Genomic DNA, 23,942 nt, shown 5'->3' with positions numbered 1-23,942 from the left:
TTTTTTAGTAGAGACGGGGTTTCACCATGTTAGCCAGGATGGTCTCGATCTCCTGACCTCGTGATCCACCCGTCTCGGCCTCCCAAAGTGCAGGGATTACAGGCTTGAGCCACCACGCCCGGCCTCAACTGTTCTTTTAAACTGGTGAGTTTTACCCGATTCATGGCTAATAATAAAATCAAAGCTATAAAATCTTAATGTTTTTACTTTTACGTAACCATGTGTATACGTGTCTGTTTTTATACTGTCCACATGGTAGCAACTGACTTATCAATAAACGAGTACTCATAAATTAGTTCTCCAAAATGCTTTTCTGTTTTGTTTTGTTTTTTGAGACGGAGTCTGGCTCTGTTGCCCAGGCTGGAGTGCAGTGGCCGGATCTCAGCTCACTGCAAGCTCCGCCTCCCGGGTTTACGCCATTCTCCTGCCTCAGCCTCCCGAGTAGCTGGGACTGCATGAGCCCGCCACCTCGCCCGGCTAGTTTTTTGTATTTTTTAGTAGAGACGGGGTTTCACCGTGTTAGCCAGGATGGTCTCGATCTCCTAACCTAGTGATCCGCCCGTCTCGGCCTCCCAAAGTGCTGGGATTACAGGCTTGAGCCACCGTGCCCGGCCTCCAAAATGCTTTTCAAGTTCATAATAGAAATGCCTTCAGAATTTTAGACATTTTTCCGGGGCTACTAGTCAGACAAATGTATACTGTTTCTGCTAGTTATTTTAAAGTCATAAAACTTGCTTCTGTGATAGTTTATGCTTGTTTGATTTGTCTGTCAGCGTATGCCTTTGGCTTTGAGTGTTTAGATTCTGAGGTCTAAACAAGTGCTCATGATGAGGCCTAGGAACATACGTAAGGGGTCAAACTTCACAGGAAGGCCAGCGAGATGCAGCGGAGACAGCACGCGGGGCCTGCAGAGGTATGTGCTGGGCCTTCGGTTTCTTTACCTGTGTGACTGTGCCTCACACAAGGCTCACATGTCACACCTCCATACGAACAGCACGTGCTATATCAACTGCTCTTGAGAGCTACATTTTCTTAGTCCTAGAAGTAGGAAGGATTTTAAAAATATCTAGCTTACCCTCCTTTGTCATGCCTGATACTTCCATTACAAGGTCTGGTAAGTTCAAAAAATAGCATTTTAAAATCATCTTTCTATTGTTTTATTACTTACCCAGCTCCACAGGTAACATTTTGATAGGATTTCTTTCTAAAAGCAGAGTTTTCAAATGCCTTTAAAGCAAAACAAAACAAAAATATTTAAAAAGCAGAGAATTAAATGACCATCTCCAAAATATACCATCAAGTTTCTTCATTTTTCTTCTCTTTCAGGGGCAACTTCAATACAGATACACTTAAATTCACAACATGGACACACAAGTGGTCTGCTGCCAAACATAAACACAGGTCTAGGCCTGCTCCACTGACACACGGGACCAGGCAGTCTGTAGGGGTGGCGGTGTCCCTGCTTTGCAGGGTATTGTACACCTCCAGCCTTTCTCCAATAGATGCCAGAGGTACCACCCACCCCCAGGTGTGGCAACCACAAATGTCTCCAGACATTACCGACAGTCTCCTTGGGGGCAAAACCTCCCCCAGTTCAGAACCTCTATTTTAGGCTTTCATACCTTCCAGTTACAACCTCACTGTAAACCAGTCTTTCCTAAGATGTGCTGTGAGGAATCCCAGTGTTTTATGATGCTCTGTGAAAAAAGTTTTCTATGGCCAAAACTGCTTGAGAGACTTCCACTGCACAGTGTATCCTGCCCTGCTTGGAGATGGATGATTCGTACACTGGGGACTCTGAGAAGCCTCTACATAAGAAACTCGGCTAAGGCAGCATTTCGGGAAGGCACCTACTTTCATTTAACACCTAGTAACATCCTTACAAAATGCAGCCCAAAATATCTCATGGACGCCCGTCTGTCTAGACAGGAAAGAATGTAAACATTTACTAGTTGAATGATAGAAAAATCCATATATTCTATTAAACTCTATCTCGTACCTTTTACTGTACTATGCTTCTTGGTTTTCACAGTTAATTATGATTATTTTTTGAGACAAGGTCTCCACTCTATTGCCCAGGATGGAGTGCAGTGACATAATCTCGGCTCACTGCAACCTCTGCTCACTGCAACCTCTGCCTCCTGGGCTCAAGCAATCCTCCTGCCTCAGCCCCCCGCAGGTAGCTGAGACTAATAGGTGTGTGCCACCACGCCTGGCTGAGCTGAGACTAATGGTGTGTGCCACCACGCCTGGCTAAGCTGAGACTAATGGTGTGTGCCACCACGTCTGGCTAATGTTGGTATTTTTTGTAAACACAGGGTATTCCTATGTTGCTCAAGCCAGTTTTGAACTCCTGGACTCAAGTGATCCTCCCGCCTCAGCCTCTCAAAGTGCTGGGATTATAGGTATAAGCCACCATGCCCAACCCTCATTTAAATTATGTTTAATTTTTTTATTACCCTACAGGAAAATCAGATTATTTAAGGTTTAGACAATTTTCTTTCTACTTACTTTCTTGAATTTTCCTGGTTATTTGAATTTTTTTTTTTTTTTTGTGAGATGGAGTCTCATTCTGTGGCCCAGGCTGGAGTGGAGTGGCGTGCTCTTGGCTCACTGAAACCTCTGCCTGCCGGGTTCAAGCAATTCTCCTGCCTCAGCCTCCCGAATAGCTGGGACTACAGGCACATGCCACCATGCCCGGCTAATTTTTTTATACTTTTTTTTTTTAGTAGAGATGGAGTTTCACCATGCTGGCCAGGCTGGTCTTGAACTCCTGACCTTGTGATCTGCCCACCTCGGCCTCCCAAAGTGCTGAGATTATAGGCGTGAGTCACCGTGCCCGGCTGTTACTTAAAGTTTTTAAGGAATAAACTTTATGAAGTAAACTTTTCTTCAAGTGCACAAAAGTAGATTATTTCAATGTGGTTCTTTCAGTTCATTGTTTTTGGTTTACTCCCTCTGAATTTTGCTCGTATAAAACCAGCCAACAAGAACAGCATCTGCTCTCTGGAAGGTGAACAGAGGCCTCCAGATGCTGAGGAGAGCAGCAAGGGCAGCGCCATGCCCTCGGCTTCTCCAGCACTAGGGCTTCGTCAAGGCAGAAAGGTTCTGGCCACTCAGGTGCTGCTGGGTGGGGCTGGGTTGGGTTTTGCCTAAGAGGGATTGCAGGGGGTGCATGTTTACTATTAATCTGAAAGTACAGCACGGGTTTTTCTACCTTATGTAATAATATTATTAAAATATTCTGAAAACACTTTAAATGACAAATTTATAAATGTTAATTCCTTAAATACTATCAATAATTCAAAGTGTACCCACTGATTCTTTTGTTTCATTGATTTAAAAATGAATATATAAAAGTAAATGCTGAGTTGGACTTGTTTGCCTAAGGAGGTAAATGAACTGATCCACGCTTCCCACATCTTCTCTCTGCTAGCAAGCTCACACATCCAAGACGCTGAGAAGGGGGCACGCTAACACCGTCACTGTTTTAATTATGTTTCGAGAGGTTTAAGGCTTTAATAAGCCCATAATCACTTTGCATTTCTGAGTAATATGTCTCAGCTCTGTAGCTGATCTAATTGGAATGTTATCATGGGTTACAAATCACAAATAAAAGTGTATCTTCAAAAACATTAGGCAGCCAGCTTTGGCAAAATCAAAGAATTTTCAAATTTTGAGGACTGTATACTTATTTTAGGGAAAAGACGAGTAGTTATGGGAACAGGTCTTAGTGCACTTACATCCTCTGAGTAGCACTTACTCTCCAGAACTGTGTAAGGCTAAAATGATTTGTGGACAAAATAGCACCCAGTGATTCTAAACCCAGAAGATGATGATCACGTGAAGAAGAAATCCTTCCCAAAGCACTCTCAGCCACAGGCTCGGAAACCTCCCGAGGCCGTGAGGACAGGGTGGACAACTGCCCAGAGAGTACCTAGCTCCCATGCAGCTCCCATAACACGAGCAGCTGGCCGGGCTCAGCAGATGCATCAGCTGAGTCCCGGGACATTCTTCTCCTCGAGGTCCATCTGATCCGCCCTGCAGACCCCGGAGTCCCCAGGAGCCCCATGCAGATGCACCGGGTGTGTTTCCACCTGCTCGAGACACCACTTGTCATTAGGTAAGTAGCTTCCTCGCAGAGCCTGAAGGGTGAATGATGCGTGGTTCTCTTCTATTACGTGTGGCAAAATATACTGACTTCTTATAAAACATTTTTAAAACCGGTGTGAAGGGCCTCCTACAAGCCTCTATTCTACTGTCCCACAGAGGCCACCATGGCTCTTGGGAGACACAATTCCTCATGTAGGAACTGGGGGTGCCCTGGACACCCCTTTCCTTCTTGTGGCCCCATACCCACCCACATCCCACCAGCTCTGAAGTCCCACCAAAGCCCTGCCATGGCCAGCCATGCCCAGGCTGCCCCTCCTGCATGGGCTGCTGCTGTGGCCCCAGCTGGTGACCTGCGCCACCCTTGCCCTGGAGCCCCCCTCTTCACAGAGTGACTATAAGCCAAGTCTGATGCCACCCTCTCTACTCAAACCCTTCTGTGACTTCCTTTCTAAAATAAAATTCACAAAGAGACCCTGGCCTCTGAGCCCCACTGCCCCTCTTTAGAGACTTCCCCCACCAAATAGGCCTCCCTGCCAGCCTGCACCTGCCAGGCACATGCCCACCTCAGGGCTGTGCCCAGACACACTCATATCAGAAGAAGGGCTGAAGCACTGGTCAAAAGAGGTTCGGGCAGCCGGGTGTGGGGGCTCACATCTGTCATCCCAGCACTTTGGGAGGCCGAGGCAGGCAGATCACTTGAGGTCAGGAGTTTGAGACCAACCTGGCCAACATGGCAAAACCCTGTTTCTACTAAAAATACAAAATTTAGCAGGGCACGGTGGCGCACACCTGTAATTCCAGTTCTGAATTGCTTGAACCCAGGAGGCAGAGGTTGTAGTGAGCTGAGATCACGCCACTGCACTCCAGCCTGGGGGAGAGAGCGAGACTCCATCTAAAAAAAAAAAAAAAAAAGAAAAAAAGAAAAGAAAAGAATAAGAGGTAAGGCGATCATGGCTTCAGAAGGAGAAAAAGCCACAGTGCCAGGGATGTGGACACAGAAGCAGAAGGCTCAGGAAAGAAGGACGTCTCCACAGTGAGAGTAGATTCCTGGCTGATGGGGAAGGGCCAGGCTGAGGAGGGGAAAGGAGGTGTGGCATTTCCACCATGGGCAGGATTACACCCCACAAGTCCACAAGTGGGAATGCAAGGAAACCCTGGGAAGGGAAGTGGTGGGGATGGGCAGGACACCTGGGGCTTGGCTGGGTGCTCCCAGTTTTCCTAAGTGAGAAGAATTTCTCATTATATGCCAAGAACCAATGTGGGTTACACAAGAGCCCTCAGGAGCAAAGGAGCTGGTTTATTTATTTATTTTTTTTGAGACGGACTCTTACTCTGTCGCCCAGACTGGAGTGCAGTGGTGTGATCTCAGCTCACTGCAACCTCTGCCTCCTGGGTTCAAGCAATTCTCTTCCCTCGACCTCCCAAGGAGCTGGGATTACAGGCACCCACCACCATGCCTGGCTAATTTATATATATATATATATATATATATATATTTTTTTTTTTTTTGAGATGGAGTATCGCTCTGTCATCCAGGCTGGAGTGCGGTGGTGCGATCTCCGCTCACTGCAAGCTCTGCCTCCTGGGTTCACGCCATTCTCCTGCCTCAGCCTCCCAAGTAGCTGGGACTATAAGCGCCCGCCACCACGCCCGGCTAATTTTTCTGTATTTTTAGTAGAGACAGGGTTTGCCATGTTGGCCAGGATGGTCTTGATCTCCTGACCTCAGGTGATCTGCCCACCTCAGTCTCCCAAAGTGCTGGGATTACACGCATGAGCCACCGCGCCTGGCCAAAGTTGCTGGTTTAACTCGTCAGAGGTATTTCTGATTTTCAGGCAGCTTCATACAAGGAGAGTCAGAGCTGGAATCAGCTGTGATAAAAATCACACCAGCCACCCAGCAAAAAGACACTGTGGCTACCAGCATTTGTTGTGGCACCAAATATCCCAGGTTAGAGTTCTGCATGTCAGGTACATTCAACTGTCGCACCTCTTAGCTGGATTTAAAAATACTATTAAATGTGTCTATTCCGAAATAAAAATTCAATCAAGAGTAAAGGACAAGGATGATTTTAAAATCTGGAAGCATAAACAACTTACCTGTGGGCTCCGATCCCGGAAGGAAGCACCTTAATTCTGTTGTACCGGAGGTCCAGCCAAGTCAGGTTCGGCAGCAACTGAAAGAAATCTTGAGGAATCACACACAGGGAGTTCCTTTGCAGATGCAATTGCTTCCGTGCAAAAGAGAATCAGAGAATGTTTTGTCAACCAACTAATTTTTAAAACATGATATACCCAAAATCCATTTCCAAAAGAACTACTAACCACGTATACTAAGTCAAAAAACAAAAACCCAATCTCTTACCCTCAAAAGACGTAAACAGTAAACACGAGAATCAGAAAGAAAAGAACCAGGGCTCCTTCCAGCGGCCTTCCGAGCGGGGACTGGCTTCCTGAAGAGCCGGCACTCTGTTGCTGACCAAGCACATCACTGTTTCTATCCCAAAGCCTGTGACACGGTCTGAATCCTGGGGCTCCACACTCAGTGTCTCGGCCCTTTCTCCAGTGCCTGCCGCAGCACCTAGCCCTTGGCAGCCCCCGAAACCGCCTGTTTACTGAGCAAATAGCCAGAACCATGTCTGGTCTGGGGGACTCAGCCCAACTCAGTCATTAAGAGGAAACTAAAAGACAGGGACAGAGACGTCTGCTGTGGTGTTGTCTACGATCAGCAGCACACAAAAATAACCTCGGCAAGCATCATTTCAGAAGCAGATCAACACATCAACTCAGTGATGCTTTAAAGTCATTATAAATAAGGGAAGGTGGAAGATGAAATGTATACACATTGATTTTAGCTGTGTAAAATGCATATAATATATATATAATTTTACAGTCACAGTGTGGGAGGATAATAGCTAATTTTTACAATACCATCATTAGTGCTGCTATGTTGTTTATACTCACATTATTATACATATTTATATCTATATCCGTATTTACTGAGGGAGTAGAAACAGATCATTGTTCAGAACAATGATCTCGAAGCCAGACTGCCTGGATTCACATCTACGTTTCAAAATCTATTGGCTGTGTGACCTTGAGCAAGTTCCCGAACCTCTCTGGGCTCCAGTGTCCTCATCTGTGAGAGGGGGCAATGTGGGCAGCACTAAAGAGCAGTGCGTGGATTGGCTGCTGTGATTACGTTGCCTTCTCTATGAAACACACACTGCATATTGCACAGAGCGCCACCGTGCCTCCCCATTCCACCTTCAACACCGTGTCCCTGATCCAAATCATTGACAGATTCCAACTGAAGAAACACTGACTGGAAAAATCACACTCCTCATAAAGGCATTGGAAACAGTGTCTCATCCCTGTGAGGAAATTGCTGGGGTCACTGCTTGCTGGCAGCTGGATCGGTCTCCAGAAAGCAGCCTGGCGATCACAGATCACCGTGTGTACCGCCACGTACACGGGCATGCAACCTCCACATACAGGCATGCGCATGCCTCCGCGTGCTGCCTTTCTCGGGCCTCTGCAGGAGTGGCTTTACGCTTTTTGGTCCTGTCCTTTCCCTCCCAGGGCAAGCTGATTCCAGTGCTCAGCTTTGAAACCACGTCGTCCTCAATGCCAGTAAAAGGACCCTCAGAAAGCTAACACTCTTCTTCCTCCCCAGCACCTCTGGAAATGCAGGCACCACCTGCGACTTGGAGCTGGTTATGGTTGAAGGAAATAATGTATACAGTGGTCCATTTCCAAGACAAAGTGCCTTGAATCGGCTTAGGTCAACAAACTACAGAAGAAACAGGATGTACTAGGCCCCTGCTTGGATAGCCAACGCCTGCTTCTCGGCACCCCCCACCCCTTAGTTGCCCTCACCCGAACCAAAGAGGTTTAGTCTAAGATGAAAGTTTACTGGCCTAAAAATATCTCGTTTTGTCTGTTCTTATCAGCCTGCCCAGCTACTTAGGTCATAAGTCAAATACTGGAAGAGCCCCTGAGCTGACTGGGAGTGCAATGCATTGTGGGCCGCAACAAAATGCAGCAGGACAGCCCCAAAGAAAACACCTGCAGCCCCTGTCCAACAACCAATAGGCGACGTCCAGGAAGACTGTGACCCCCCCCCACAGTACTCAGCCTATGAGAAACCGGAGGCGGGACCTGCACCCTACACCTCCTACCCAACAACCAATAGGCAACATCCAGGAAGGCTGTGACCCCCCCCAAAGTACTCAGCCTATGAGGAACCGGAGGCGGGACCTGCACCCTGCAGCCCCTACCCAACAACCAATAGGTGAAGTCTGGGAAGACTGTGACCCCCCTGCACAGTACTCACCCTATGAGGAAGCGGGGAAGGAACCTGCACCCTACAGCCCCTACCCAACAACCAATAGACAACATCCAGGAAGACTGTGACCCCCACAGTACTCACCCTATGAGGAAGCGGGGGTGGGACCTTCACCCTCCAGCCCCTACCCAACAACCAATAGGTGAAGTCCGGGAAGGCTGTGACCACCCCCCCCACCCCCCACAGTACTCAGCCTATGAGGAACCAGGGGAGGGACCTGCACCCTACACCCCCTACCCAACAACCAATAGACAACATCCAGGAAGACTGTGACCCCCCCCACAGTACTCAGCCTATGAGGAAGCGGGGGTGGGACCTGCACCCTNCCCCCCCCACAGTACTCAGCCTATGAGGAAGCGGGGGTGGGACCTGCACCCTGCAGCCCCCACCCAACAACCAATAGGCAACATCCAGGAAGACTGTGACCCCCCCCCACAGTACTCAGCCTATGAGGAACTGGGTGGGCAGGACCTAAGCGCTAAGGGATAAATGGCTTGTTGTAACCCTGCTGGGTGTGCCTGCCCACCAGATACCCAATCTTGCAAAACCGTCATTAAAAGTCGCATTTCCACTGTTCTCTGGGTCTCTGAGTCCATTCTTTGGGTTTGGACGGGTGAGTTTGTTTCTCACAACCTGGTGGTCTGTACGGGGAAGAAATGACATCTTTGATCGACACTGGAGGGGCTTGCTTCTCCCCAATGTACCAACCAAGGGGCGCAAAACTCTCTAAGGAGAAGTTAACAGTATGGGGGTAAAGAGGGAGGGATTTCAGGTTCCGATATTTAAGAAAATGTTAATTAGTTTGGGATCAGAACAAATTAAGTGGTTGTTCTTACATGTTCCTGAAGCAGGAACTAACCTCCTTGGTCAAGACCTGATTGTCAGATTAGGTTTAGGATTAGGAATAGAGAAGGGACAAATAAAAGTAATGATGGGCCTTCTAACAGAGGAGGAAGAAAGTAATCCCCTTGTGTGGATTAAGGAAGGCAACGGGGAGGATTAAAAATCACACCCTTACAGATTGAACTAAAACATCCAGGAGAAAGAGAAAGAGTTTGCAGGAAACAACCCATACCCACTGAAGGTAGAAAGGGTCTCCAAGCGGTAACAGAGGAATGAATTAAAGATGGACTACTGGAACTCTGCATGTCACCATACGACACTCCAATTCTCCCCGTAAAGAAACCGGATGGGTCCTACAGATTAGCGCAAGATCTAAGAACTATAAATCAAATTGTACAAACTCACCATCCTGTGATGCCTCACCCCTACACCCTTCTTAGTAAAATACCCCATTAACGTAAGTGGTTCGGTGTAGTGGATCTGAAAGATGCATTCCGGGCACGTCCCCTAGACTCTAGGAGTAGGGACCTCTTTGCCTTTGAATGGAAAACCCTGTAACTGGGAGAAAGCAGCAGTACTGTTGGACTGTGCTGCCAAAAGGTTTCACGGAAGCCCCAGACTTATTTGGTCATGTCTCAGAAAAAGTCCTGGAGGAATTCCAACCTTCCAGAGAAACCCAGTTATTACAGTATGTGGATGATCTTCTAATTTCTGGGAAAAGGAGGGACAAGGTATCCGAAGCCACCGCAAGCTTGCTTGATTTCCTAGGGGAAAGGGGGTTGCTTAATTTCCTAGGGGAAAGGGGCTTGTTCTTGTTTCTCCAAGAACAAACTCCAATTTGTAGAAAAAGAAGTTAAATATTTAGGACATCTAATTAGTGAAGGGAAGTGGAGAATAAACCCAGAAAGAGTATTGGGAATAGTGGGTCTGCCCTTGCCTAAGACAAAGAAAGAACTCCAAAAATTTTTAGGTTTAACTGGTTACTGTAGATTATGGATTCATTCATATGCTCAAAAAAACAAAGATTTTGTATCTTAAGTTACTAGAAGACGAACTTCTAGTAACCTTCTAGTAACCTTTGCAATGGTCCCTGGAAGAAATCAAGGCAGTGGAGGATTTAAAGCAAGCTCTCGCTACAGTCCCAGTCCTGGCCTTTCCATCTTTAAAGAAAATGTGTTATCTGTTAATAACAGTAGGCCAGGGCGTGGCCCTTGGGGTGTTCACTCAAATCTGGGGCGGGGAAGAGGCAACTGTTGTTTTTATCTCCAAGCTTCTTGATCCTGTCCCTTGAAGGTGGCCCGAATGTGAGCAAGCAGTAGCTGTCACAGCCCTGCTGACAGAGGAGGGTTGGAAGCTGACCTTCGACTGGGCCCTGGTAGGGAGCACCCCACATCAGGTCAGGCATATATGAAATCAAAGAGCTGGGAGATGGTTGACTAATTCCTGGACATTAAAATATGAAGTCCTATTACTAGAAAAAGATGATTTGGTCTTAATAACAGATACTTGCTTGAATCCAGTCAGTTTCTTATTGAAAGGACAGGAGAATAAGGTGGCATCAGACTGTAACTGTTAGGTATCATAGAATATCAAACTAAAGTCACACCAGACCTTCGAGAAGCTCCCCTACATGATGGAATGAGGCTGTCTGTGGATGGGTCATCCCAAGTGACTAATGGTAAAAGACACAATGGCTATGCTGTCATTGATGCAAACAATCCTCATGTGAAAAAGGTAGATTACCCAACAACTGGTCAGCACAAACCTGTGAATAATATGCTCTTAACCAGGCCCTAAAGCTCCTAGAAGACCAAGAAGGCACTATATATAGTGATTCCAAATACGCCTATGGAGTAGGACATACCTTTGGAAGGATCTGGACAGAGTGGGGCCTGATAAATAGTAAGGGGAAAAAACTGGTACATGGGGAACTGGTCAAGCAAGTTTTAGAAAGCATCCTGCCTCCAGCGGAGATAGCCATGGTTCATGTAAACGGCCGTCAGATAGGAAACACTGTAGAAGCTGTAGGGAACAGGCTTGTGGATGAAGCTTCTAAACAAGCCCCTCTAAAGTAAGAAGTTAGACTGTTTAGCCTAATCCAGATATCCCTAAGGTGGTATTAAGACCCCAATTTTCTAAAGAGGAGGAAGAGCTGGGCAAGATAGGGGCCACTCGGCTGGGCGCGGTGGCTCAAGCCTGTAATCCCAGCACTTTGGGAGGCCAAGACGGGCGGATCACGAGGTCAGGAGATCAAGACCATCCTGGCTAACATGGTGAAACCCCGTCTCTACTAAAAAATACAAAAAGCTAGCCGGGCGAGGTGGCGGGCGCCTGTAGTCCCAGCTACTCGGGAGGCTGAGGCCGGAGAATGGCGTGAACCCGGGAGGTGGAGCTTGCAGTGAGCTGAGATCCGGCCACTGCACTCCAGCCTGGGCGACAGAGCGAGACTCCACCTCAAAAAAAAAAAAAAAAAAAAAAAAAAGAACAAGATAGGGGCCACTCAAACTGAGGATGGGAGGTGGGTGCTCTCTGATGGGAGATAAATGATAAACCCATAATGAGAGAACTGATGTCCATACTGCACAAGGAAGTCACTGGGGTCCCAAGACCACGTGTGATGCAATACTCAAGAATTAAGGGTGTATAGGGATTTACACACCTGCTAAACAAGTGTGTGGGGGTTGTGTGACCTGCCAGAGAATAAACAAAAAGGTAGTTCGACTACCAGCTGGGTGCGGAGGCTCATGCCTGTAATCCCAGCACTTTGGGAGGCTGAGGCAGGTGGATCATGAGGTTAGGAGTTTGAGACCAGCCTGCCCAACATAGTGTGAAACTCCATCTTTACTAAAAATACAAAGAATTAGCTGGGCGTGGTGGCAGGTGCCTGTAATCCCAGCTACTCGGGAGGCTGAGGCAGGAGAATCACTTGAACCCGGGAGGCAGAGGTTGCAATGAGCTGAGATTGCACCACTGCACTCCAGTCGGGGCAACAGTGCGAGACTCCATCTCAAAAAAAAAAACCCCAAAAAAACAAAAGACTACCAGAGGGAGACCTCCTTCAAGTAGATTTTACAGAAATGCCCACAATAGGGAGACGAAAGTATCTGCTGGCAATGGTAAACCACCTCTCCACCTGGGTAGGGGCCTCCCCCTCCCAACTGCCACCACCACGTATGTGGCCAAAATAATCTCACAACAAATTATACCCAGATTTGGCCTGGTAGAAAATATTGATTCAGACAATGGGAGCCACTTTACCTCGAGGGTGCTAAGGGGAATTCTGGAGGGTTTGTACATTAGATGGGTTACCACACCCCTTGGCACCCCGCTTCCTCTGGAAAAGTAGAAAAAAGGAATCGGACTCTCCAAAAGCGTATTTACTAAACTAATCTTAGAAACTAAAGTGCCTTGGACCAGACGTCTCCCCAGAGCAACTCCTGAGGATTAGTACAGCCCCGAGGAAAGGCCTGGGACGGTCCCCTTACGAGTTGTTACATGGACTCCCAGATTTAGGTGGGACTACTGACCTTCCTGCTATGAAAACCAAAGACGAATTTTTAAGAAATTATACACTGGCCATATCCTCCACCCTGTCATCCCTCAGGTTGAAAGGATTTCTGACTCAAACCCTGCCTCATGAGTTCACGGTTCACCACTTCCAGCCTGGCGAAGCTCCGCCCAAGCTGGGAAGGTCCCTACCAAGCTCTCCTGACCACTGAGACAGCCGTACGAACAGCTGGATAGGGGTGGACACGTGGCACACAGTCAAGAGACTGGTAAAAGAACTCCTGGAAGGAAGGGAAAGGGGAAATGGGAAGTGTATCGATCTCCTAAGGAACCCCTAAGCTAACTCTGAGGAAAACCTAGAAGGAAGCCACGAGCAGTCTCTGTCATTGGGGTGGACGTAGTTAGAATTAATCGGTACACAATTATTGGATGGAGCCTGGTAGAAGAATAGCCAATCAAACTAATAGTCAATATAGCTAGAACCTCCACCTCCCGGACCATAAGTTTTGATGCCTGCCAAGTCTTACCTTGTGGGAATTTAGGGAACCAAAGGCAGCTGTCACGAGCAAACAAATATCTATGTCCTGAAACAGGTCGCTACGGGGAAAGCCCTGTGCTAGCTGGAATGAGGTGTGGTGGACCACCCAATTTTGAGGCTGGGTGAGCCATTCTTCCAAAACCAAACCCTTAAGGAATAAAATACAGTTATATAAGAGCCCCACACCACCTAACTGTAGAAATTTAGAGTGCAATCCTATATTAATTAACATAAACACCCTAGCTACTCTAGACCAGGGACCTTGGAGGTATGGATCAGGAATAAGTATCTCAGGAAGGGATCCCATGGAACAGTTAGCTTCCAGGCACGTCACCAACTCTACCCCGAGCCCACCCAGGATTACTATAACTCCCGGTCCCACTACTTCCTTTAACCCACCGGACAATGCCCTAAGAGAGTAAAAATAACGAAGGTAACAGATTTGAGGCAGACTTTAGAAACTGAGACTGGATATGGGGATATCAATGCCTGGGCCTAATGGGTCAGATTTTCGGTACTAGCTCTTAATAAGAGCTACTGTTACGCATGTTCTGCTGGGCAGCCTCAGGCACAGGTGGTTCCAGTTCCCCCAGGATGGGATACCAATCCTGATGGAATGCAATGCATATTGGCTTTATACCAGGACAGGGATGCATGGGGAAATGAGATTTGCGAAAGTCTATCACTGCTCTTCCCGCTTTGTGAAAATCAGACATGAGAGCAATCCCCTCATCCTCCATAGGGAATACAAACCACTCCTCTTGCCTCTCTAGGCAGGGGCCAGAGTTCAATAAGGCTGTGGGAGAACTCTCAACTTGTACCCACATCTTAAACATTACTGGTGAGTCAAACAATGGCAACTACTCGGCTCTTCATACACCCCAGGCTGATGTCTGGTGGTAAGTGGGAAGAGGAACCTCTGTGACCTGTTACTGTCCAAATGGACTGGGACTTGTGCCTCAGTTCAACTGGCCATTCCATTCACCCTGGCATACCATAAGATCCCCAAGAACCCCCATGGCCACCTAAGTCAGAGAGATCTAGCAGATTCTTTTGATCCCAATATTTATATTGACTCAGTAGGAGTCCTAGAGGAGCACCTAACGAACCGAAGACCCGAAACCACACAGCTGCTGGGCTTGCATCAGCACTCTTCTGGTGGTCAACTATTAATAAAAATGTAGACTGATTAATTGCATCTATTATAATCAACAAAGATTCATCACCTATACTCGAGATGCTCTCAAAGAAGTGGCTGGCCAGTTAGATGCCACCAGCCAAATGGCATGGAAGAACAGACTTGCACTAGACATGATCTTGGCAGAGAAAGGGGCCGTACGCGTCATAATGGGCGGAAAGCATTGCACTTTCATTCCTAACAATACTGCCCCAGATGGAATCATCACAAAAGCATTACAAGAGTTAACAACTTTAGCCAACGAATTGGTGGAAAATGCTGGAATTGATGATTGGCTAGAGAGTTGATTGGCTAGAGAGCTGGTTCGGGAAAACGGAAAGGAATGGTCGCCTCCATTCTGACATCCCTTATAATAGGGGCTGGAGTCCTGAGAGCTACAGGGTGTTGCATTATCCTCCATGTTAAAGGGTTAACCCAAAAATTAATTGAAACAGCCATCAACAAACAAATACCCATAACATATCAACTATTATTAGAAACCAAATCAGATCTACTCTGTTATGATGAAGACAGTCAACAGCTTTTGAAATGATGTGAGAAACAAAGGACACAAAAATAAATGTGGAAATGGGACTAACAGGAGTAAAAAGAGAAAGAGGAGGGAATTGAAGGAAATAATGTATACAGTGGTCCATTTCCAAGACAAAGTGCCTTGAATCGGCTTAGGTCAACAAACTACAGAAGAAACAGGATGTACTAGGCCCCTGCTTGGATAGCCAACGCCTGCTTCTCGGCACCCCCCACCCCTTAGTTGCCCTCACCCGAACCAAAGAGGTTTAGTCTAAGATGAAAGTCTACTGGCCTAAAAATATCTCATTTTGTCTGTTCTTAACAGCCTGCCCAGCTACTTAGGTCATAAGTCAAATACTGGAAGACCCCCTGAGCTGACTGGGAGTGCAATGCATTGTGGGCCGCAACAAAATGCAGCAGGACAACCCCAAAGAAAACACCTACAGCCCCTGCCCAACAACCAATAGGCGACCTCCAGAAAGACTGTGACCCCCCCCCCCACAGTACTCAGCCTATGAGGAAGCGGGGGTGGGACCTGCACCCTACACCCCCTACCCAACAACCAATAGGTGAAGTCCGGGAAGGCTGTGACCCCCCCCCCCACAGTACTCAGCCTATGAGGAACTGGGGGCGGGACCTGCACCCTGCAGCCCCTACCCAACAACCAATAGGTGAAGTCCGGGAAGACTGTGACCCCCCCCACAGTACTCAGCCTATGAGGAAGCGGGGGCGGGACCTNCCCCCCCCCCCCACAGTACTCAGCCTATGAGGAAGTGGGGGCGGGACCTGCACCCTGCAGCCCCTACCCAACAACCAATAGGTGAAGTCCGGGAAGACTGTGACCCCCCCCACAGTACTCAGCCTATGAGGAAGTGGGGGCGGGACCTGTACCCTGCAGCCCCTACCCAACAACCAATTGGTGAAGTCCGGGAAGGCTGTGACCCCCCCCCCCACAGTACTCAGCCTATGAGGAACTGGGGGCGGGACCTGTGCACTAGGGGATAAGAGGCTTGCTGTAACCGTGCTGGGTGTGCCTGCCCACCAGACACCCAATCTTGCAAAACTGTGTTTAAAAGTCTCATTTCCACTGTTCTCTGAGTCCATTCTTTGGGTTTGTTTCTCACATGGTGAACAGTGAATCGGCTATGTCATAACACAAGTTTCATCTTTCCTATTAGGTCCTGGGAGCCTCATGTGAGGATGGGGGATCTCTGGAAGTGCTGTTTATGACTTCAGTGAGAAAGTCTACCACTCTGATTACCTCATTTAGAGACTTGATGTCATGGTAATAAAATTTATACTGACATTTGTCTTCTGAAAGCTATAAGCAGTTATCAAGTTTCTTCATTAAGCCTGAAGACCTCTGGAATTTCCTCCTTCTCCCATTATGCATAAAGGTAACAGAAACCTCAGGGCTCTGCTGGATCCGTAATTCAGGGCTGAGGATATCTGTTCATTAAAAGTGACACCTGTGTAACAGGAGCCAGGACAAGGCAGGTCCCCGTGACCAGTGCCTTATCCTAGATGTCAGCAGGAAGGAAAGAGCGAGACCAGTGCTGCCCTGACAGCAAAGACAAGGCAAATGTAGAGTTTATAACTTAAGCAGCCACTAAAAATCTAAATATGTAGCTCTGGTAAAAGCACTCAAAAATGTCAATCTGGCCAGGTGCGGTGGCTTACACCTGTAATTCCAGCACTTTGAGAGGCTGAGACAGGCAGATCACCTGATCTCAGGTGTTCAAGACCATCCTGGGCAACATGGTGAAACCCCATCTCTACTAAAAATACAAAAAGAAAGTCAATCAATATCATAACCGTGTTTCAGACACTGAACTTTCACGTTATTCATTTTTACAATAAATGATGTGAAAATGTGATCGTTCCCACATTCCAGATTAAACCAAATGAGGTTTAAGGAAATTCTGTGAGTCCCAGCAGGGACAGGTGCTGCAGGGGGAACCCTCAACTGTCTAACATCAAAGCTGTGCCCTCACAGAAGCTTTCTCTAGAAATCATAGGGACAAGACAGCATCTACTGCGGACTGACCCGGAGAAGGGCCGGGCACGAAGTAAAACCAGTGTGTAACATGAGCAAAACCATGGGTGAGAACAAAGTTTTTAACTGTTAATGTTGCCTGATTTTCTTTAAGGTTTTGTGTTTTAATTAAGAGATCAAGGGTGTTTGGCAGTAGTTACTACCACAGGTTTTGAGAGGTAAACTGCAAGGAAGAGAACAGACGCCTTCATCTAAATAGATGCACTATTTCCATGAGTTGGTCCCCATCATGAAATTTCCCATTTTGTTGTGATCGGCATATGAAACTATGAGTTAGCCTTTCCTCTATTTCATTTTAGAATTCATCACTTCCAAAGAGAAAGAAGCCTACAAATAAAGCCCGGGGTAGATTCCCATTTCTGCCTCCCAACACAGCCAGAGGAGCAGCCCCACTTACTTGAAGGCTGGGGATTCTAAAGACCTCCTCCAAATGGCACAGACCACTTTCACTCAAGTCTAAAATCGGTGAGGAGGAAAAGATGATGCCTCCAACACACTTGTGAACATCTTTGGAGGGGGTGGCAGGCAAGCTCCTAGTCTGACCAGCACCCTCCTCCAGATCAGCAGCAGCCAGAGAGGGAACTGTGTAGGAGCCGCTTCCCTCCATCCGTTCTCTTCCAGGGACAGTAGCTCATCCTCCTTGGTCTGGAGTCACCTGGAGACACAGGAAGGGAAGATGTAGAAACAACTAATTACACTGAGGCAAAACAGAACAGCTATGTGGCAGATCTGCAGTAATTTAACTTGCTTTAAAAGCTGTCATTTTTCATAAGCTGTAGCAAAAATCTGACTTTTAAACATGTTAAAAAAAAAAAAAGGAATACAAAGAGGTTCAGATTAAAATTCTCTGCTTTCACTTTGTACAATCGAGTTCCAAGATTTAACTACTGGAAAACGCAAAGGCGCACAATAAATAGAAATGATCATTTTAGGGATATAAACAGATCAGAACACTTCAAAGCCTGTAAATCAACTGTAACGCTTCCATGAAATGATTGGGGCGGGGGAAGTTTGCCCTGTTTCTTATCTCTGGTGTGGTTCTGTGCCTTTTGAAATATGTTTTTAGTTCCTTGAGGCCAGGAAGCCTGTCTTTTGTTTACCATTTTGGCCCAGTGACCAGAACTAAGTCTGGCTAACACCCAGTTAAGCACCGGGGAAAAACCTGTTAAATTAAGAATCTTGAATTTTCGTTGTCCAGCAACACTTTTACTCAGAACTATTGTTCACCAAAACCTCATTCAGCGAGGCACACTTCCACTTGCAATTTCCAAACAATTTATTCGGCAATAAGAATCAACATTGGAATGCACCAGTTCATCTAATTCAAATCACTCAACCGCCCAATGATTGGCACATGTGTGTGTACTTCATTCCCGTTTTAAGGAGGAGGAGGCTGAGGCGTAGATCAGTTAGGGAACTGCTGCAGGGGCGCAGTTAATTGGGAGGTAGCGGCGACACTGAGACCCAGCAGGGTTCGACCCCAGGCGGCCTACATTCCATGGAAGCCTGTGGGCTTTTTCACGGTCAGTTCACTTGTTTTCTCCGGATCACGGAACTTAAAACAGAGGACGGGAGGCTTCAAACCTCGGAACAGGGAAAATATCTTAAAACCAGGAGTGAAACGACAGCCTGGACTTACACAGCGCCCAGGCAGCGCTGGCTCAGTGGGGTTTCCGAGGCTGCCTTCAAGGGATCCCCACGCACGCCCACCCCTGCTCCCTGCCTCTGTTTCCCCATCCGGGCGAGGCAGAGTTGGATCCGACGCTCTGGGCCTCACATTCCAGGCCTGAGGAGCGTGGCCTTTGCCGTCAGCATCGGGGCTGGAGCTACGCGACAGGGCACCAGGGGCCTCGGCACCACCTTCCTGCCACCGCCCGCCTCGAGGGCCCAGGGAGCTGGCCGTGCCCGCCCGTCTCACCTGCCGCTTCCCGGCCCACTGGAGCGCTGGCGAGTCACGCTGCCGAGAGCTGCAGCCCAACAATGGAGGCCACCCAGACAACGCGGTCGCCATGGAGACGCCGGTACCGAAGCCCGCAGGCGCCAACCCGAGCGCGGGTGTGTCCGTGGTGCGCCTGCGCGAGGGGTGTGCTGCGCCTGCGCGCGGGGGTGGGCCTGTTGTGGCGGTTTGTGCCCGTATGCGGGGGCGGGTTGTGGTGCGCCTGCGCGGGGAGGGGGTGCTTGCGCCGGCGGTGGGGAGGTTGTGGTGCGCCTGCGCGGGGGCACGGGTGTGGTGCGCCTGCGCACGCACGCGACCAACGGCAGCATCCGTTTTTCCGCGCCAGCTGCGGCGGAGGGGCGGTGACCGACGGGCAAGTAGAGACCCAGGGGGTTTGGAGGGGCGAGCGGCCTGGCACAGAGGGGAAGGAAGACAGCGGGATGCTGAGTGCTGTCTGGGGAGCCGGAGGGCCCGGGGCGGGCGGGGCTGCTCGAGGACAGCCGAGCAGAAAAGAATTGGTGCTGAGGCACCATCTTTGGAGCCGCCCTCGCTGCCTGCTCTTCCCGCTGGGCTCACTCCCCGCTTCTCTCCTGGGGCTTCCTGGAGTCACTTCCCACGTGAGCTGCTTGTCCCCAAATCTTGCCTCAGGGCTTGTTCTCAGGGGAACGCAGACTCAGACCGTCCTCCTTGGAGAAGTAAGGCTCCTCTGCTGAGTCTCCTGCCGTGGACGGAGGAGTGAGGGGGGCGAGGAAACGCAGTGAGTGTCCTGAGGAAGGGTTTTGAGAATTTGTGAGAAGATGAAATGACACGGGCGGAAGGGGAGGTGCTTCGTGGTCATGTGGAACCCTGTAGTCCCGTGCACCTTCATTCCTGGATCCAGCTGTTAATGAAAAGTAGCACCCTCCATCCCGTCCAGAAACACTCTTGAAACCCGGACAGTTTAGCTACAGCCAGCCATAATTTCTTTTTTTTTTTTTTTGAGATGGAGTCTTGCTCTGTCTCCCAGGCTGGAGTGCAGTAGCGTGATCTCGGCTCACTGCAACCTCCGCCTCCCAGGTTCAAGCAATTCTCCTGCCTCAGCCTCCCCAGTAGCTGGGACTACAGGTGCCCGCCACCACGTCCAGCTAATTTTTGTATTTTTAGTAGAGACGAGGTTTCACCATGTTGGCGAGGCTGGTCTTGATCTCCTGACCTCGTGATCCGCTCGCCTGGGCCTCCCAAAGTGCTGGGATTACAGGTGTGAGCCACTAGGGGCCGGCGTGATTTCACCTTTTTAAGGAACCAACATATATGGAGAAACGACTACCCACTTAGGGGAGTTACATTTTATTTTTGTGAAGATCACAATAAGAAATGTTTTCAGGCCGGACACGATGGCTCATGCCTGTAATCTCAGCACTTTGGGAGGCCACGGTGGGAGGATCACTTGTGGCCAGGAGTTTGTGACCAGACTGGGCAACCCAGTCTCTACAAAAAATTAAAAAAAAAAAAAAAAAAGTGGTGTGGTGGCACACACCTGTAGTTCCAGCTGTGTGGGAGGCTGAGGCAAGAGGATCGCTTGAACCTAGGATTTTGAGGCTGCAGTGAGCTATGATTGTGCCACTGAATGTCAACCTGGGTGACAGCGAGACCCTGTCTCAAAAAAAACGTTTTCGTACGTACCCAACTATCATACCAGTCAGGAAGCTGAAGGCACAACCAGTACCTTCCCAGGAGCGTGGGGAGGCCAACCTCCTGGGCAGAGCAAGGAGAGAATGGGGAGTGGCATGGGTGGTGCCATGAGCAGCAGCGAAAGGGATGGAAGATTTCAGCACAATGTTGTTTCTAACAAGGTTCAGCATTCCAGTATCTCTTTTCACAAATAAAACATTTACCAACAATTTGAGCCTGTTCCCTCTTGCTTGTTATTGTTGCCTCAGGTTTTCGTTTCACATTTTTCATGCTAAATTAATTTTTGTAGTCAGTAGTTAATTGTTTGTACGAGCATGTTTTGCCCTTTTCTGTTCTCAGTTTTTACCCAGGCAGATCACATCCATTGGTAGCCTTTTGGCAAGCATTCTTGGGTGAGCCTCCCAACGTAGGAACAAATAAGTGTTCATTTTGATCTGATTATTGAGTGGCTATAAAGCTGGTGCGGCATGTGGTGGTTTTAGGACCTTCCTCTGGGGCAGCAACTGCTGCTACCCTGCCGAGAAGTTTGCTGCCCGTGGCATTGCCACTTCCATGAAGGAAATCTGTCTTCTCTTTTCATGTCTTTGTTCTGAAATTCTGCTGTGGTATTTCTGAGTGTGGGTTGGTTTGGCTATGCTGCCTGGCGCTGGCCGTCTCTTCTCACCTGAGATAGCAAGGTTCCCGGCCATCTGTCCTCCCGTGGCACCTCTGCACCCTGACGGAATTCTTGTTCTGGGATCTCCTAAAAGGGAGTAGGTTGCACCCACTCAGTGTCTTGTCCATCTCTCAAACTGCGCTTCCCAAGGTTGGCCTCTGTGTTCTGGGTTTACGAGCTTCCAGTTTACTAGCTCTCTGTCCGTCCAATTAGTTTGTTTCATCGATTGAGTTTTTAAATGAAACTGCATTGGTCTATATTTCTAATTTTCTTTTTTGTGTCCATTTGTTCTTATTTCTTCCAATTTTTGTTTTATAATGTTTTTAATGTTCATTGCTGTTTTCTTTCTTTATCTACCATGAGAATCCTAAGCACATCTATTTATTTATTTTATTTATTTTTTGAGGTAGGGTCTCAGTCTGTCACCCAGGCTGGAGTGCAGTGGTGTGATCTTGGCTCACTGCAGCCTTTGCCTCCCAGATTCAAGCAATCCTCCCACCTCAATCCCTCAAGTAGCTGAGACTGCAGGCATGTGCCACCATGCTGGGCTAATTTTTGTATTTTTTGTAGAGACAGGGTTTTACCATGTTGCCTAGGCTGGTCTCGAACTCCTGAGCTCAAGCCATCCACCCGCCTCGGCCTCCCAAAGTGCTAGGATTACAGGCGTGAGCCACTGCCTGGCCTAGACACACTTATTTTAAACTGTGCTCTATTGTTTTCTGGGCTGAATTTACCAGTTGATGCCTGATATCATTATCTGTCTTCTTGGAGTCCTGTGTTTTGAAATCTAGGCTTGCAGTCTTCTGCAAAGGGGGTTATGTTCTGTTTCCCTGGGTATTCACTGTGTGTCATGCTCTGGCAGGAGCCTCCGTCCAGCCTTTTGGGGCCATGCTTGGGTGCTTGCCTGGCCTTCCCGTTGGGAGCTGTAGATCCAGTCCTGGAGCCAGCAAGAGGCTGGGCCGAGGGCTGTCCTCGTCTCCATCCCCAGATATTGCTGCAGAAGTTGTATGTTTTTCCACATTCCTTTCATGGAAGTGAAACTGCCTTAGAAAATTATAACTGAGGAAATTATGATAGTGAAAGAGATCAGACCTAACCGACTCCATCTTGCTTCTAACTTAAGCTGTCCTTGTTCATTCCTGGGCGTAGGCCGAACTAACGTTGGGAAGGAACTCTGAAACAAAATGGGTAACAGCCCTTTCCCGAAAATACCCGCTTCTTGCCCAGGGACCCGTCTGTCTTTGCAGGACTGACAAATTAGCTACAGTATTAGAAATTACAGGTTAGGGGTCCTGCGACTCTGGCTCCAAGAGTCTAAACCTCCCCAAATTGCTCCTGGGTATAACATCATTATTGTAAAACCCTAGATCAGAGCTTGAGATATTTTGCAAACCCAGCACTCCATAGATCAGCTGACACCACCCAGACCCGTAATCTGGCTCCACCGGTTCTGGCGCCCACCCGGGAGTAGAAAACAGCAAGGAAACCTCACTTCAGCCCCCTATGATTCCATCTCCAACCTGACCAGTCAGCACTCCACATGTCCCAAAGCCCCACCCTCCGAATTAGCCTTAAAACTCTGATCCCAGAATGTGCGGGGAGACTGATTGAGTAATAGTAAAACTCCAGTCTCCTGCACAGCTGGCTCTGCTGTGACTGTTTCTCCATTGCAATTCCCCTGTCTTGATAAATCGGCTCTGTCTAGGCAGCAGGCAAGGTGAACCCGTAGGGCAGTTACAGAGGCAAGAGACTTCCTCCAGCCCTGGTTTTCAGTGATGCTCTTGGCTGTTCTCCACTCCTCTCAGGCACTTTCTGCCCTTCACTCTTCAGGGACAGCCTTCCCAAGCACCTTTCCCTGTTTCTGGGACCAGAGCCCCCACAGGCCCAAAGTCTGGGTCCTGTGAGCTGCTATGTGTTTCCGATTCATTTTTGGTCTATGGACTGTTGTTGGTTTTTAAATTTGTCTTTTAAAAATTATCTATCGTAGGCCAAGCATGATGGCTCACACCTGTAATCCCAGTGCTTTGGGAGGCTGAGGCGGGCGGATCACCTGAGGTCAGGTGTTTGGACCAGCCTGACCAACATGGCGAAACCCCCGTCTCCACTAAAAATACAAAAATTATCTGAGCATAGTGGTGCATACCTGTAGTTCCAGGTACTCGGGAGGCTGAGGCAGGAGAATTGCTTGAACCTGGTAAGCAAAGGTTGCAGTGAGCCGAGAGCGTGCCACTGCACTCCAGCCTGGGTGACAAAGCGAGACTCCGTCTCAAAAAAATTAAAAAAAAAAAAAAAAAAAATTACCTATTGTAGCCATGGGTGGGGAGAATTGTGGGAGGGCCTCTGTATTAGTTTGTTTTTATGCTGCTGATAAAGACATACCCAAGACTGGAAAGAAAAAGAGGTTTAATGGACTTACAGTTCCACATGGCTGGGGAGGCCTCACAAGCATAGTGGAAGGTAAGGAGGAGCAAGTCACATCTTAAATGGAGGGTAGCAGGCAAAAAGAGAGAGAGCTTGTGCAGGGGACTCACCTTTTTAAAACCATCAGATTTCGTGAGACGTGTTCAC

At 48.3% G+C, this 23,942-nt stretch overlaps 3 protein-coding genes across 11 annotated transcripts in view; 2 read left to right on the top strand and 1 right to left on the bottom strand.

Moving 5' to 3' along the window:
- LRRC27 (leucine rich repeat containing 27) overlaps nucleotides 1-19,288 on the bottom strand; it is a 49,565-nt gene extending 30,277 nt beyond the window's left edge. The window contains exons 1-4 of one of the 4 annotated variants that reach the window (XM_025396347.1): nucleotides 19,031-19,288; nucleotides 17,510-17,767; nucleotides 6,213-6,343; nucleotides 1,169-1,227 (exon numbers count right to left, since the gene is read on the bottom strand). In XM_025396347.1, the coding sequence (XP_025252132.1) occupies nucleotides 1,169-1,227; nucleotides 6,213-6,343; nucleotides 17,510-17,719 (400 nt within the window). In that variant the 5' untranslated portion in view covers nucleotides 17,720-17,767; nucleotides 19,031-19,288. Of the gene's footprint in view, nucleotides 1-1,168; nucleotides 1,228-6,212; nucleotides 6,344-6,477; nucleotides 6,793-7,076; nucleotides 7,112-8,939; nucleotides 9,075-17,509; nucleotides 17,768-18,751 lie in introns of those variants that run through there. The other 3 variants (XM_025396346.1, XM_025396348.1, XM_025396349.1) reach the window with 3 other exon arrangements.
- Nucleotides 19,289-19,349: 61 nt separating this feature from the next.
- Nucleotides 19,350-23,942, top strand: part of STK32C (serine/threonine kinase 32C) — a 122,193-nt gene continuing 117,600 nt past the window's right edge. Inside the window, exon 1 of the mRNA XM_025396343.1 lies at nucleotides 19,350-19,805. Within this exon, the coding sequence (XP_025252128.1) occupies nucleotide 19,805 (1 nt within the window). The 5' untranslated portion in view covers nucleotides 19,350-19,804. The remainder of the gene's footprint in view (nucleotides 19,806-23,942) is intronic.
- The window catches only part of LOC112631357, a 106,945-nt gene continuing 102,358 nt past the window's right edge, over nucleotides 19,356-23,942 (top strand). For 2 of the 6 annotated variants that reach the window (XR_003121107.1, XR_003121108.1), the window contains exon 1: nucleotides 19,376-19,805. Coding sequence is in view for 4 of the 6 variants with exons in the window: in XM_025396350.1 (XP_025252135.1) it covers nucleotides 19,489-19,743; nucleotides 20,731-20,913 (438 nt within the window). In the remaining 2 variants the exon portion in view is untranslated. Of the gene's footprint in view, nucleotides 19,806-20,730; nucleotides 20,936-21,201; nucleotides 21,635-23,942 lie in introns of those variants that run through there. The other 4 variants (XM_025396354.1, XM_025396350.1, XM_025396353.1 and 1 more) reach the window with 4 other exon arrangements.

This window comes from Theropithecus gelada, chromosome 9 (genome assembly GCF_003255815.1).
Source record: "Theropithecus gelada isolate Dixy chromosome 9, Tgel_1.0, whole genome shotgun sequence".
Taxonomy (NCBI): Eukaryota; Metazoa; Chordata; class Mammalia; order Primates; family Cercopithecidae; genus Theropithecus; species Theropithecus gelada.
Note: the sequence above shows the minus strand (reverse complement) of the source record. Positions and strands in the feature narration are given on the sequence as shown.